Source organism: Trichosurus vulpecula, chromosome 9, assembly GCF_011100635.1.
Source record: "Trichosurus vulpecula isolate mTriVul1 chromosome 9, mTriVul1.pri, whole genome shotgun sequence".
Lineage (NCBI taxonomy): Eukaryota > Metazoa > Chordata > Mammalia > Diprotodontia > Phalangeridae > Trichosurus > Trichosurus vulpecula.
In genome coordinates this window covers 197,594,451-197,610,073 of record NC_050581.1, presented here as the reverse complement: position 1 = coordinate 197,610,073, position 15,623 = coordinate 197,594,451, and the positions used below count along the sequence as shown (strand labels likewise).

Here is a 15,623-nt window from a genome sequence, read left to right as displayed (position 1 = left end):
GATACTCACCGCTACCGCCCACCAGTGGCGCAGCCTGCACACGGCATAGGCGAGGATTAACACTTTAAACCGAAAAACGGCCAGGAGCTGTTCCAAAAAAGAGGGAAGAAAAGAAATCTCCTCATTTTAACAGTCCAAAACAAGCACCTATGACTTACATTCGATGGCCAATAACCAGGACAAGGTTCCTAAGTTTAGAGCAGCAAGGATTCTCAGAGAACATCTAGACCTGATGAGAAGACTGAGGCAGAGGGGTGACGTGACTTGTGCCTGGTCACAGAGACTGAGTGTAAGAGGGCAGAATCAAGCCAAGTCTTCCTGCCTGCCCACTCAGCACCTGGCCAGCCCGCCTGTCATGTGGAGCTAGACAAAGCCTGCCATGTGAAGGGACAGAGGAGACCAAAGGACTGGGCCAAAAAGAAAGAACAGCCAGCCTTAGATAACGGACCTGATGGTCAAACCTTGTGGGAGAAAAGGAAGGTCCGAGCAGATAGGAAAAAACCAACCCCCAGGGCTGCCAAGGCTGCTTCTCCCAGACCTGCTTAGCCTTAAAGAGAACATAGGATTAAAACACCCTCTTTGTCTGCTGACTCGGCACACCACAGCCTACAGTAGAATATCTTCTGGAATGTTCCTTTCTCATTTTATGCGCAAACACAAACTTCTGGAACGCATCCAGGAAGGAATGGGGTTAGGCCAGGTGTTTACATCCTCACCTTGGTGAGATGAGATGTCCACTTCTCCCAAGCAATGGGTGAATGGGACAGGAAGGAAGGAAAGGAATGCCAAGGACAGTCATCAACAGGAAATCCAGGGACCTCCTGGCGCCAGCTCAGGTGCCCCAGCAGCCCCAGCAGCTCGTGGATAAGGCAAAGCTGAGCCTCCTCGGGTGCCAGGTCAGGGAGTCAAGTGCCTCTAAGTCTGGTCTCTGACTATGTGCCAAACTTGAGATACGAATTCCCACTTTCCACTCCCTTCCCCTGCACACTGGTGTGAGCTGTACCGGCAGCATGTGTCACTGATCTACTGTATCTAATTTGGATTAGGAGTGATTTTAGTTGTATTCAATATTTATGAAGAATTATGGGGCAGCTAGATGGTGCAGTGGATAGAGTGGCCAGGCCTCAAGTTCAGGAAGACTCATCTTCCTGAGTTCAAATCTGGCCTCAGACACTTACTGGCTGGATGATCCTGTTTGCCTCAGTTTCCTCATCTGTAAAATGAGCTGGAGAAGGAAATGGCAAACCTCTCCAGCGTCTTTGCAAGAAAACCCCCAATGGGGTCACAGAGGATTGGCCACGACTGAAACAAGCAAACGACAACGAATGTTTATGAATCAGGGATTTCCCTCCCTTCTTCACCTTAATGGAAATGCCCATGGCTAGGAAACGTGGTATTCTATACTGAAGAGAAGAAATGGACCTCCAAGTTCTACATTTCTTCAAGCGAGGATTCAAGTTGCAGTACAAAGATGAAGAATGGGTCCATATTTTTATTTCTGTAGACAGACTCGTAAAACAGAGCTGAAAAGGCCCTTACACACTGCCCAGGCCAGGGGTGGGGAGCCTGTGGCCTTGAGGCCCTTTGATTGTTCTATGAAGTTTGGATTCAGTCAAAGGACTGTACTTGAGGACCTAGAGGGCCACATGTGGCCTGGAGGCCACAGGCTCCCGTCCCTGGCCTAGGCCAACTCTCATAGATGAGAAAATAGGTCCAGAGAAGGTAATGAATCCGTATAAATAACAACAAATACATTGAATTTACACATACATATACTTATATTCTACAGGCAGAGAGAGCTAAACAGCTGATTTTTCCCTAACGTTGTAAGCAGTTTCGGGATTTCTGAAATTCCCATGTGTAGCAGCAATTTTGATTTGAAGATCTTTCCCATCCATTAATGGGCCACGTGACCTGCTTACATCACAGGAAGCCTAAATTACATGTGGTGGGAAGAGCTTCCTGACAGGAAAAAGAAGTTACATCACAGAAAAATGCTGAGAGAGAGAGAAAGATGTTAGGGCTTACTTATGGCTGCTAATGGCCACCATCATGATTGTTAGAACTGAACAGGCTGATTTAGCTGCACTTTAAGTTTGTTTTGGGGAAGACCCCGGCAGCGGGTTGGAGAGGTTTGAGGATGTTGAGGCTTCATGTTGTGATATTCTGTATTGAATGTTTTGGGTTCCTTGCTGTTACGATTAAGTGGACTGTCTGTGGGAGCTGAGCATTTGGTTGTGGGATCTGGTTCTCTGGCGTCTGAATAAAAGGTTTACTTCTTCTACCTTCTATGTGCAGTCTCGCGTACTTTGCAATACAGAACTACACAGGCATTCTGAAAATTATCATCTACGTTGTTACTACTGCCTTACTGTTTCACCATGTGATGCTTTCTTCTTTTGTAAATCTGTTTTACACAATAGAGACAGAAACATTAAAGAAGTGAGCTTCCTAAAACTGTTTCTGAACTCTCCCTCTGCTCTTTGCACTTGGGTTTGGTTTTTCTTTCATGCATCTCAGGCACAGGTGCACACTTAGGTTTAAGGGTCCTGGTTTGAAGATAACTTATGTTTAAAGATTTATTGTCATTGAAACCTCTCAGGAAATAGACGGTTTTTTTTTTTGACTGAGTAAATGAAGAGTTGTGAAAATGCTTTTTCCATGGCAGGAAGCCACGTTCTCCTTGGTCTCTGGTCACTGGGAGGGGTGGCTTGGGCGGCCCCAGTTTGCTTTGAGCTTCCTGACATCAGTCTTTCTTCTCCCTAGATCCCTTCTGAAATCTCCATTTTACCTGAGCCAATGGCATCTGAATAATGCCTGTAGCAGGTTAAAGCAGGTTGAAGGTTCCCAACCCCCTGCATGGCTGTTACTGGACTACCAACATCCTGCCGCTTACAGACAAGGTTTGGCCTCTCGGAGCATCCCCTGCCTCCTGCTGCCCTCTGGGAGCACCCAGCTGAAGGCTGGCTAACCCATTCGGCTCTCATCTGCCTCATGACCTCTTTACAAAATGCTTCACTTCTAGGAATTGATTCACTCCTTTTCTTTCACTTTTCCAGAATGCTCCTGCTCATCCATCTCTGCCAAGTGAGGGCTAAATCCATAGCATTTCTCGAGTTCAACTGACCACAATCTTGAGTTTGTCTGAAAGACGACAACATCTTTGCTCCCTTAGCACCCAGAAGACATGGGTTCAAGTCTAGTGTCTGTAAAATGTGTGACCCTGGGCAAGTCACTGACCTTTGTAAAATAAGAGCCTTGGCCAAGAGAATGCTAAGGCTCCTTGAGGCCCACAATACCTGGCCTAGTCATTCCCTCCTTCTCCCAGCTTGTCTTTCAACCTTCTGTAGCCATCTATGTGTTTAGATCATCTGTGGCCTGACCCCAGGACCCTGCCAGCTCTCTCCCAGACTGGCTCGTTCCTCCAAGAGCCTCCATTTTAAGGAGGAGGCCCAGGACAGCCATGTCTTCATTCCTGTGTAGGCTGCACTCTTGACCTGCTGGACTGTCTCCACCATGAGCCCTTGTCTCAGCCTGCTAGAATGTCAGCCCCCTGCAAGCAAAGACCACCCTTCTCTCTGCCTTTCTGTGTTTCTACTCCTAGCCTTTGCAAGGAGCCCGGCACACAGTGCTTCCTGAGCTCCTCTACGCGGCCAGGACAAGCTGCCCAGAGTCTGGCATGTACTCTGTGCATCACTCAGGTGCTTTAACCAAGCTTGCAAGAGGGCATTCCTATTGGCTGGGCCATAGTCCGTGAGGTTCTGCTCCTTGGGGTCACAGGATTTTAGAGCCTCAAAGCTCAGCTCATCCACAGAGGAAGAAATGGAGACCCACAGAAGGAAGAGACTTGTCCAAAGTCACAGCACCAGAGCAGGTCTGGTAGAGAAACCAAAGTGTCTAAATTCTCTGTTGTCTGCTCTTCTATCTGAGGGCACACAGTGGGCATTGAACACACCTGCTGAACTCAAGTTTCTCCTTTTCTCCTTTTGATTTTCTGTCTTCTGGTCATTTCATCAAGGGAAAAGCATGGAAGGTGGGGGGGGGGAGCGGGGCGGGGGGGGGGGGGGTGAAGCTCTGACAAATGTTTTGAATCAAAAAAATAAGAAATATAGGGAATGAGAGTAAGCAGCTGGGACTTCTAATTACCCTGCTCTCCCTCACCCAAAGGCATGTCATTCACTTCTGTTGGCCTCAACTTCCCCACCTCCCACAAAGGGTTGTTCTGAGGATCAAATGAGATCACATTTGCCCAGAGCCTGGCTAGTAATAAGCGCCACATCCATGCTCATTCCCCTAAAAAGATACAGTTAGCCTGATGTGTAGACACACACTCCTGTGCCCCGTTCCCTCCCCTGGCTTTCTAGCTGGTTTAAGGGTGGAGCAGTGACTGAACCACAGAAGATGCCCGCCGGAGGCACAAAGCAGAGCATGGGTGTCAGGGGCAGCACCGAGGGGCCTCTGCACTTCAAGCCCCCAAGGGCCAAAGGCAGAAAGGATTGAAGAGGCCCAGGAGTGTCAGAGCCTCTGACTACACCAGCCCTCGGGGATAGGCCTGGGGACATGGGAAATACTCACAAATATGTCAAAGTAGGAAGAGTAGTAGTCATACTGCACCACCTCCTTCTCCAGAGTGGTCTCAATGCCCCCATTCACCTAGGAGAGATAGAAGAGAACAGGAAAGAGAACGGTCAAAGCTGGGAACACAAATCAAAGCGAATGCTTTCAAAGGCACATCCCTGCCCACCCTCCTCAGATGATGGAAATCTCGGAACATGGTTGAAAAAAGCTCAAACACAGCAGCACAAAGAATTTCCCTTTGATTCCAGGATCTCCCACCTCCTGTCTAAGTGGGCCTCAATTTACTCAGTTATTAAAGGGACACAGGAATGATTATACTAGGGAAGGTTGAATAAGGACCCTTTTGCCTCTAAATCTATGACATGTGGAAAACTATCCTGTTTAACTTAAGTGTTCAGTCAATCCATTCACTGAACATGAGTGTGGTGAGAACATGGGACCTGGAGCTGGTAAAGACCCTCAAGCCCACCCAGCTCATACTCCTTGACTCCCAGAGGTCACTGAGAGGACCCGAGGGAGGAGATGAGTCAGTCAAATGGAACTCTTCCCTCCCCATGTGCAAAGAGATGTCATACTAAGTGCTAGGGGTACACGTCCAGCTGAACAGTGAGAGGTCCTGCTCTCACCAACTGTTGGGGTGACAATGCATTTCTTCAAAAAAGGAAGGCTGCAATAAAAAGGCATGACTCAAAAGGAGAGACAGATTATGATTTACAAAGGATTTTCCTCACTTAGGAGAAAAAATATCATTTAAAAACTACCCCTAAAACATGAGCCAAACTAGAATCCTCTCTCAACTTCAGGCCTGACCCATGACCTGGTGCTCTCCCTGGACAAATGGTGGCTTCCCCATCACCCTTCAAACTCTAACCTAACCTGCGTTCCCACTAAGCTCTGTGCTAGCAGCTACACTGCAGATTGGAGACAGGCTGCTTTCTCTCCTGCTCCCTGGTGACAGTCTGCCATTCTCCCATTCACAGCTTTCCTCAAACAGATGAGAAATGAGAGAATATTTTCAAAACAGCAAATGCCAACACGGGTTACCAAGACATACTAGACTGACCTCTGCCCCACTGCAGACAGGGAAACAGCTTGGCCAAGCTGGGGAATGTGATGGCTGTGGTCTGCCTAGACTTCAGGAAGGCATCTCATCAAGCCTCCCACCACACTGTTTAGGATAACATGGAGGGCTGAGCATGGTGGCCCACTCCCATAGTCCCAGCTACCAAGAGGCTCTGGCTGGGGGATCACTCAATCTACAGTGGGTTCTGCCCATTGGATGTCAGCACTAAATTCAGCTCCGATATGGTGCATCCCCAGGAGTAAGGGTTCAGCCATGAGGTTGTCTAAAGAGGCACGAACCAGAGAAAGTCCTCCAAGGTCAATGCCACGTAGGATCAGTTTGAGTCTGGACAAGACGAGGGACCCAGTCTCTAAAGAAAAAAAAGGATAACATGGAGACCGGGATGAAGAACAAATATGTAAGAGTTTGGTAGGCTCTCAGTTATTGAAACAACCCATGGGTTGTAGGATTTGACCCTTAGAGATCATATGGGGAAAGCCTTTCATGTCACAGATGAGGTGACTGGAGTCTAACCTGCCTGAGATCCCAGAGGAACAAAACAGCAGAGTGGGAATTTGAGAGCTGCCTCCAGATTCCCAAACCAGGGTTCCCCCCATGCTGCCTGTCTATTAGATCTGGAGCTGGAAGACCTTCAGAGGCCCCCTGCACCAGCCCCTTCCCACTTCACAAGAGAGGAGACTGAGGCCCCAGAAGGTTAAGTCTGAGACATGGTTTGAACCCAAGGTTTCCTGACTCCGAGGCCAGAGCTCTACCTCCACTTTCATTTAAAAAAAGAAATGGGAGAGAAAAAAACACAAAAATCCAACAAGTGGACCTTGAAGGGGGTCATTTTTTTGGAGCCTCTTCAACTCTAGTCATTGAATAACAAAGAACAATTAGTTTTCCAGTCATCTGAACAAAAAACACAGTGATTTTTGACGTCCATTAAAGGCCCTGCAGTGTCCCAGGAGCTTTCAGAGCCCACAGGCATGAGGCAGGTCCCTACAAAATCATCTCGAGCTCTTGAGACAAGGAGCCTCTGGCCCAAAGGCAGAAAATGTCAAAGTATTCCTTGGTCTCCAGACTGCTGGTCACAAAAATATTTATACAATCCATGCCCACTTACATCAAAGAGACCACACACTTAAGGTGGATCTAAAGGACAGAAGAGCAGGCAGAAGTGGAAAGAAAAGTGCAGTTGAGAAAAAAAAGTTCTCTGCTTTAGGAAAAACAGATTAAGAGGAGAAGAAATATGATGCCCAAGAAAGATCTGGAATTCCCTTTTTTCAAAACCTGTTAGTTACTTCTTTGTGGATCTCACCGATAAAAATGGTTATTTTATATTTTTGTGTGTCTGTTATTTCAAATCTTGATTTCAAAGGACTTAAATCTTTAAGCTTGATAAGCTGTCTCCTGCAAAGAGTATTCTGGTCCTCATCTGCTGGTGGCCCTCTAGGTCCTCAAGGGCGGCCCTTGACAGAGTCCAAGTTTTACAGAACAAATCCTTTTATTAAGGGGATTTGTTCTGTGAAGTTTGGATTCAGTCAAAGGGCTGCCCTTGACGACCTAGAGGGCCACATGTAGCCTTTGAGATCCCAAGTTTCTCACCCCTGTCTTAGGATGTTTATCGACTGAGTCTTGAGACCCCCAGAATGTTAATGGAGGCCGGCCAGATGAAGGAGGATGTCGGGGGAATGGGAAGAAATGGTTTATTCTCTGCCCTGTAGAATGAAGGCACAGATGACTTGTTTATCCAATTTGTAGGAGATGTGAAAGCAAGAGAAGAAGCCAAGAGCCTCAGTGACAGAGCTGGGATGGAGTCCTATGCTAGGCCATGACCTGAAGCAAACAAGAATGACGTCTGTTCTCAGTAAACCCCAAATCTCGCATTCAATTTAAAGACACCAATCACATAAGTACTGGGTAAAGGGAAAGATGGCTGGAGGTAGTAACCTGAAGTTCAGACAAGGAAAAAATCAGTAACTGAAGGACTTGGTTTCTACATGTATTGATCTCAGAGCCCAACAGCATTGGTGAGGCTTTCATTTACTTTAAGGGGCCAGAAGCCAAAGGGAGTTGGGAAAGAAGCACAAACAACTAATACAAGCCAACTCTGAATACCAAGTAGGTTTTGTGATTGTCTCGCCAAGCTAGAAAAGCTGGTCAAATCAAAGGAAATCATATCAGCAGCCACTCATCCCACAGAGACAGATGCTCCCTGACCAAGCAAGGCCACTCTCAGCTTTGTTTACCCAGTACAGAAGTCTAAACACTGAACATGCCTACCTTAAAAGTTCCTTCTCCAGAGTCTGTCTCTGCTGAAGGCGGGTATTTAGGTGCCATTGTCTGCAGGGACCTCCATGTGGATACTCCCACCTACCCTTGTCCTGCACTCCATTCCCATATTTCCAAATAGCAGAACGGAGAGTCAACATCAGGAAGACTCGGGTTCAAGCTTTGTCTCTGGCACATCCTGGCTGCATCACTCTATGTGTCAATGTACATCAGAAGAGTAAGTTTCCTTACAGAGGAGTTCCTGATACCAATGGAAGCACAATCCCTTTGCCACCCCAATGGCTCCATCATACCTCTCCTCCACTGCCACCTCAACAAACACAGACTGAAATTACTTTCCTCCCTCACCAGATCTTATTCCAAGTCACCCCATTTCTGCCTGAATGACTACCCCTCATCTCTCTGCCCTGGTGGCCTCTCTGATGCCTCCCTCCCCTACATCCCATCTCAATCCATTCCCTGGACTGGTTGTCCTCAGAAACACCGCTCTCTCCTCTTCATCCTCACTGCTGCTACCCTAGGGCAGGGCCACAGCAGTGCACAGACAGACTGCCAGAACTGCATCCTGGAGTCTCCTGGCCTCTCCCTGTGTGCACGGGGACCTTGGTCTCAGGACTCTCATGCCTGAGCGCCAGCTGGGTGGCCTTGGGGCGAGGCAATGATCCTCTCTGGTCTCTGTTTCTTCACATGTCAAACGAGGGAATTGCACCAAATGATCCTTAAAGTCCCTCCCAGCTCTGAATGTCCAGCTAACAGGCTATCTTGCCTAAAACTGTACTCTCCTACTCAAGTGCCTATGTTGTTGGTCAGTTTGGTTGTGTCTGATTCTTCGTGACTGCCTATTTGGGGTTTTCTTGGCAGAGATACTGGAGTGGTTTGCCTTTTCCTTCTCCAGCTCATTTTACAGATGAGGAAACTGAGGCAAACAGGGTGAAGTGACTTGCCCAGGGTCACACAGTTAGAAAGTATCTGAGGCCAGATTTGAACTCAGGAAGAGGCGTCTCTCTGCTTCCAAGCTCAGTGCTCTGTGCACTATGGCACCACCTAGTGGCCCTCAGCACCTGTATCAGTTCCCTATTCTCTACTATACTAAAGCTCAACTTTCTCTGGCCACTTTTCAAGGGGTTCTACAATCAGATCCCACCATACTTTTCCAACCTTATACTCTGTGACTTCCAAGACACATGAGAGAAGCATCTTCTCTCAGTCTGGGCTCTTCATCATCTCTCCTCTGCCCTCCTCCCTCCACTGCCCACTCCCCTGTCTGTGGCTTTGCTGACACTTACCCTCTGCCTGGAGTGCCCCCTTCCTCGCACCCATTCTTCTGCCTCCACTCCACCTCAAAGCCCCCATATTCCCACAAAGCCTTGCCTTTGACTCTTCCAACAATCTCCCCCTTTTCCTGAAATCCTACTGCTGTGGGTGCCACATTCCATTGCTCTGGGCATAGTCAGTCTTCCAGAAGACTAGGCCACTCTCATTCTACTTCTGGAGCCTCAAAGCACCTCTCATAACATGGAGACATTCAACGGAGGTTTTCACTGATCTGCTTTTGATCCACCCAAAAGAAGGCCAGTGGGAGAGGCTGGGGTCTGGCTGTTCATTGCTCAACTAACGTAGTTACCATTTTTTCAGCTGAACCCTCTACTTGAAATGTTCCAGATGCCAATATAAAACCAATGTAAAGCTGATGCACAAATCTGAATGCCCAACAGCCTATAAAATCTAAATTTTAATAATATGTCAATTGGATGAATATCATGTCATGGCAACAGAGGATGGCATTTATCTACAGTAAATAAAGGATCCAACATCCAAATTCCAAATGCACACAAAGCAGAAAATAGTTTGGAAGGATGAAATGACCACACTGTTTAGTAGAGCAGATCATCTCTGTGACATGTGGTGGTGGAAAGACTCATCCTCCTGCAGCCAGCCTGGCATAAGCGCCTGCACTTGGCTGGGCTGATAATAAGCACCGAGTGCCCACCAGGCATCAGGCACTTTTACTTCAGGAGACAAGAACACTGGTTCTGGAGGCAGACAGCCGGGGCTCAAAGCCTTCACCTGACACTGACTGTCCTTCAGAGTAATGTCACAATATCCCTGGGCTTTGGCTTCTAGATAGAACCCCTAACACCTTAGGAGATTATCCTATCCTAACATTCTAAATGAAATATTATTTCACTATTGTGCACAATTTATTTCCATTGTGATAGCATCAATATGAATATACACCTGTGAATACACAGTCGTTTCAATTCGAGTTATCTAATGTTTACAATCCTATTCACAGCACTCAGCCCAATATGGCCCAGAGCCTGATCTCTAGCATCTAAGGGGCTACTGGAGAGGAGAGAGAAGAGGGAGAGAGAGAGAGAGAGAGAGAGAGAGACAGAGAGACAGAGAGAGACAGAGACGGGAGGGGGGGAGGGGGTAGATATCTATCATCGATGTGAGGTCCAAGCAAAATGATCTGAGAAGTCTGAAGAAGAAAGATTGCTAGAAGCTAGTGAGGGTGACATGGGGAAAGGAGGCTCATAGGAAGCCTTGGCTCCCATGTTCCCTTCTGTGCCTACCGGTGCCCAATGTGAAGAAGTGAGCCATTTAGCTTGTAAACACCTTGCACTCTCACTATCTACACTAAAAAACAGTTCTGAAGATGCAGATTCCTATGTCAAATGACCTTGTGGGTTGTTAATAACCAGCTTTCTTTGACAATGCTCATCATTTGAATAGGACAATGCTACAGAGAGAGAGATTTTAAAGAAGTGGAAATGAAACTAGAAGCCGACCTCAGTTGGAAATAAATGGAATTCTAAGAAACGACCCTCGCGACCCTCGAAGGAATGCCTTTCAAACCGTGATCAGCTGTTCTTTTCAGGACGTTCAGCTTTGTTCTTCAAAAACCAAACTAGTCCAATTAAAAACTAGTTCCAATTAAAACTGGCCTCCGGGCTCCTGAGCATTATCTGTTTCATTTGCTAATAATTATTTCCTGAAAATGAACACACTGCCATTAGTTACAGGAAGCCCAGTCTTTGCCTAAGAAGAAATCCTTCCTAAGGCAGGAGAAGTGAATGCTCCAAATGAGAGGGAGACCCAAGCACTCAGCAGAGCTAAAGCAAATCTTGGGGGCCTTTGGGCCAGGCCACGGGGAGCCAGTGAGAGAAAAGGGGGGAAACTAATGATAGTGAAAGGCAAGAGGAAAAGGAAATGAAGAGAGAGCTGAAGTAAGGGAGAAGACAAAGAGGCAAGAAAGCACGTATGAAGTATCATGGACATAAACACCTTGAAGCACTATCCAATGGTCACTGTTTCTGTTTTTGTTTCAGGGTAATTAGTACAATTAAGAGATGTGTTCATCTAAGGAAATCCAAGAACCACAGCTGGAAATAGTGGAGAACATCTGGGTGAGGGAGAAACAAATGAAATGGTGCAGAATCACAACAGCCATTGGGTCAAACTCATAACACAACCGAATCCCTGCTCACTGGAATACTCTGCCTGCACCGAAGAATGAAGTAGATAAGGAATAAATAAATGAGTGAACGAATAGATAAATGAACATGTAATTAAGCACCTGCTGTGTGCCAGGCATTGTGCTAAGCACTGGGGTTACAAAAACGAGGCAAAAGGCAGCCCCTGCCCTCAAGGAGCTTACAGTCTAATGGGGAGACAATAAACAAATATCTACAAACAAGCTGTATGCAGGAAAAATAGGAAATGATCAAGAAAGGGAAGGCGCTAGAATTAAGAGTGGCTGGGAAGGCTTCCTGGAGAAGCAGGGATTTAACTTGGGACTTGACGGAAGCCAGGGAAGCCAGGAGGCAGAGAGGAGGAGGGAGTATTCCAGGCATGAGGGGCAGCCAGAGAAAATGTCCAGAACCTAGAGAAGGAGGGTGTTGTTTGTGGAACAGCCAGGAGTCCAGAGTCACTGGACCAAAGGGTACGGTAAGGTGGAAGAAGCCTGGGAAGGTAGTAGGGGGTTAGGCTTTGTCTTTGATCCTGGAAGTGACAGGGAGCCACAGGAGTTTACTGAGTTGGCGTGGGGGGGGGGGGGGTGTGACATGGTCAGACCCTCACTTTAGGAATATCCCTCTAGTGGCTGAATGGAGGATGGGCTGGAGTGGGGAGAGCCCAAGGCAGCAGGCCCCTGTCTCCAGCAGCTACTATCATAGTGTGGGGTTGGAATTCAAGAACAGATCACAAACCACGGAAAGAGGGGAGATTTTGTGCTGTGGTGAATTTTCGCCATCTTGGCATCTGCTAGAGTTTTCTCTCTGCCCAAACCACAGCAGCAGGCAAATTCTTGACCTGGCTTAATGATTCTGTCTTCCAAAACTTGTGAAGGAACAAACAAGGAGCATGGCAGCTCTGGCCCCAATTCCTCTCACCAGAGAGGCACTGCCTGCTAACTCAGAAATGAATGGGGGAGAGTCCCCGCTTCTTCGTAGGCGACAAGGGGAAAACTGGGTACTCTGCTCTGCATCTTCAACTTGGGGAAATCGGATTTCTGGAAGGGATCTAGTCATCCTTTCCACTGGAATTTCACTCCTGTGTTCAGAAGCTCCGTTCAGCTCTTTTGTATTATTTCTTGATTTCTGGTCTTCAGGTTTTTCATCTTGTCATTTCTTCTGGGAAACCTACAATCCTTATGTCATCTCCATGCATCTCCCTTCAAGATTAGTAGGTCCTGCTCTAAAGAAGTTATGATGAAAAATGCTATCCATCCCCAGAGAAGGACCTGATGGCGTCTCAATACAGATTGAAGCAGACTTTTTTTTTACTTTATTTTTCTTGAGGTTTTTTTTGTCTCTGTTTTCTTTCACAACATGACTATCATGGAAATGTTTTGCATGACTGAACATGTATCAGCCTATATCAAATTGCTTGCCTTCTCAATGAGGGAGGGTGGGGAGGGAGAAAGGGAGAGAATTTGCAACTCAAAGTTTTGAAAACAAACGTTAAAAATTGTTTTTACATGTAACTGGGGAAAAAATAAAATACTAAGTCAAATTAAAAAAAAAAATATTAGTAAGTCCTGCTTGGATGTGGGGCAGATTTTCTTCCAGTGCTATTGCTTTTTGCTTCTCCTCTGCTGGTAGCACAGGAGGCAGGTGAGGGATACTGCGGGAGCTCAAGATAGGTGTCCATTTTTCTTAAAACTTTCTTTTGGATTCTGGGTGTTCTAGACCATGGGGACCGCTAAAGCTGTTTTACCTTTGGTGCCTAATTTCTGTTTGGGAGAAGCTTGAAAGGTCATGGAGAGAAAACAAAAATCTGCTATCTTCAGGAGGGTGGATTTCAAAAGGTTCAGGGAAAGGTGAGGTTGGATTAAATGGCCTCAAATTCTATAAACAAAGTGAGTCCAAGGAGGAGGGAACATTCTCCACAATGAAACTGAGAAGACATGAGCATATGTGACTGTGATGAGGGAAGGGAGGGCTGCTGAAAGGCTCCCACACAGAAGGCACGAACCAAGCCAAAACTTTAAACTATCATATGGAAGTAAGGACATGGAACTGAAGATGAGCTTAAAACAAAGGAGCAGCACAGCCCTGGAGAACAGTGTTGAGAGCGCTAGAACCCCAAGGGAACTGGAGCGGGAGCAACCCCAAGAACAACCAAAAGGGTTTTTTGTGCCTTGCTTTCTCAGGCAGATGAGGAGCAAGAGATGCAGTCAGCCTACCCCTGTGCAGTAACAGGGAGGAGGCGAAGGCCAGCCGTTCTTTTTCCCTCTGATTCTTCTCCTAAGAGGAGACGGCTCTTCACACCAACAGAGGGAACAAAATGGTTCAGATGAAATGGAGGAAAGTGAGGAGATGGCAGAGGGCACTGCCCTGCCTTCCAGTGGTCAGAGTCACCAACACATAAAGAACGACCTTCTGAGGCCAGAAGAGAGCTGGCCCCTCTCACTGAAGCTGCCCAGAGCCCTGAAGCCTTCTCAGCTTCTCGGCTGCATTTCTCACTGGTCACCACTCCCTCTCCTCCTGGATGCTCTCCTCTCTCCTGGTTCTCCTCCTCCCTGGCTGACTCGACTGCTCCTTCTCAGTCTCCTCTGCTGGATCTTAGTCTATATCCCACCCCCGACTTTGAGCGCCCCCAAAGCTATCATGGGCCCTCTCTTCTGCGCCTCTGTACTCAATCTCCCTTGGAGACCTCATCAGCTCAACCACCATCTCTGAGAACAGACAGTGAGGGGATTTAAAAGCCAGACAGGAGCTTCTATTTTATCCTAGAGATGATATTTGGAGGAAACATCCCTGAGGCTGTATCTTATCCTAGGAAGCCACTGGAGTTGGTTGAACAGGGGAGTTACATGGTTGTGTCTGTATTTAAAACTCTGTACTACACAGCTGGAAGGCGGAGCACTGGGCCTCGGGTCAAGAAGACTCGAATTCAAATCCAGCCTCAGACACTTCTTAGCTGTGTGGTCCTGAGCAGGTCGCTTCCTCTGTTTGCCTCAGTTTCCTCAACTGTAAAACGGACATCCTAACAGCACGTGCCTCACCAGGTGGTTGTGCGCGTGTAAAAGGCGCCAGGTTAATCAATACTGTTGCTGTTGCTGCTGCTAATGGACATTCTTTTGGGAGCAGCGTGTGGAGGGTATTAGCCAGGGAGAGACTGGAGGGAGGCAGACCAGTTGGAGGAGCACAGCAGTAAACCCGTCAAGAGGCAGTGAGGACCTGGACCAAGGTGGTGCTCCTGTGAGGGCGGTGCCAGGACAGATAATGCGCTACTCGAGATACATGATGGAAAATGCCATCCGCCTCCAGAACAGCTACGGGGTCTGAGTGCAGAGCAAGGCAGATGATTTGCTCTCTTTTTTTGTTTCGTTTTTTCTTTCTTATGATCTCTCCCATTCATTCTAATTCTTCTTTACAACATGACTAATGTGAAAATATGTTTAATAAGAATGTATATGTAGAGCCTTTATCAGATTGCATGCCATCTTGGGGAGGGGGGAGGGAAGGGAGGTGGAGAAAATTTAAAACTCAAAAGCTTATGGAAGTGAATGTTGAAAATTAAAATTAAATTGATTAATTTAAAGGGAAAAAAAAAGCTACTTGAGATATTGTGAAGGCAGATGTAAGACAAGGGAGGGTGATGAGTGACCGGCCTGAGACCCCAGAAGGTAGAAGGCCATATGACAGAACTTTTGGAAAAAGAACTGAGATTTAGTGGGCTTCCCATTCAATCTGACTCACATGTCGATGAGACATGGCGGCCAAAAGCTACTTTGATCCCAGCCAACAAGGAGGTAGTAGTATAGCACAGAAGACTTGACGACAGTAAGAATCAAGTTCAAACCCTCCCTCAGACACTTACAAATTCCCGAACCTGTCTAATCCTGTTTTCTCATCTATAAAATGAAGACAATCACAGCCCCTCCCTCCCAGGGCTGTCAATGAGGCTTAGATAATAATTGTAAAGCACTTTCATAGAAATCTAGCCCTGGGCAGTAAGACATTGTGTCCTGGAAAAGGGAGGTGATAGCCACTTTCCACTTGGCCCCACTCAGATTAGATCTGAAATAATGGAGCCTCATTGCAGGACTGAGCTCCAACAGGAGAGAACAAGGGATGATAAGACTGAGGAAGAAAAGGCTTAGGGCACAAACAAGAAACATCGTTAGCTTGAATTTTAAAATATCAATAAAATATAGAGCCTTAAAAGTTCAAGC

General features: G+C 46.9%; 1 protein-coding gene across 1 annotated transcript in view; it reads right to left on the bottom strand.

Moving 5' to 3' along the window:
• STARD3NL (STARD3 N-terminal like) overlaps positions 1 to 15,623 on the bottom strand; it is a 55,330-nt gene that overhangs the window by 12,615 nt on the left and 27,092 nt on the right. Inside the window, exons 3-4 of the mRNA XM_036737540.1 lie at positions 4,576 to 4,653; positions 10 to 87 (exon numbers count right to left, since the gene is read on the bottom strand). Of these exons, the coding sequence (XP_036593435.1) occupies positions 10 to 87; positions 4,576 to 4,653 (156 nt within the window). The remainder of the gene's footprint in view (positions 1 to 9; positions 88 to 4,575; positions 4,654 to 15,623) is intronic.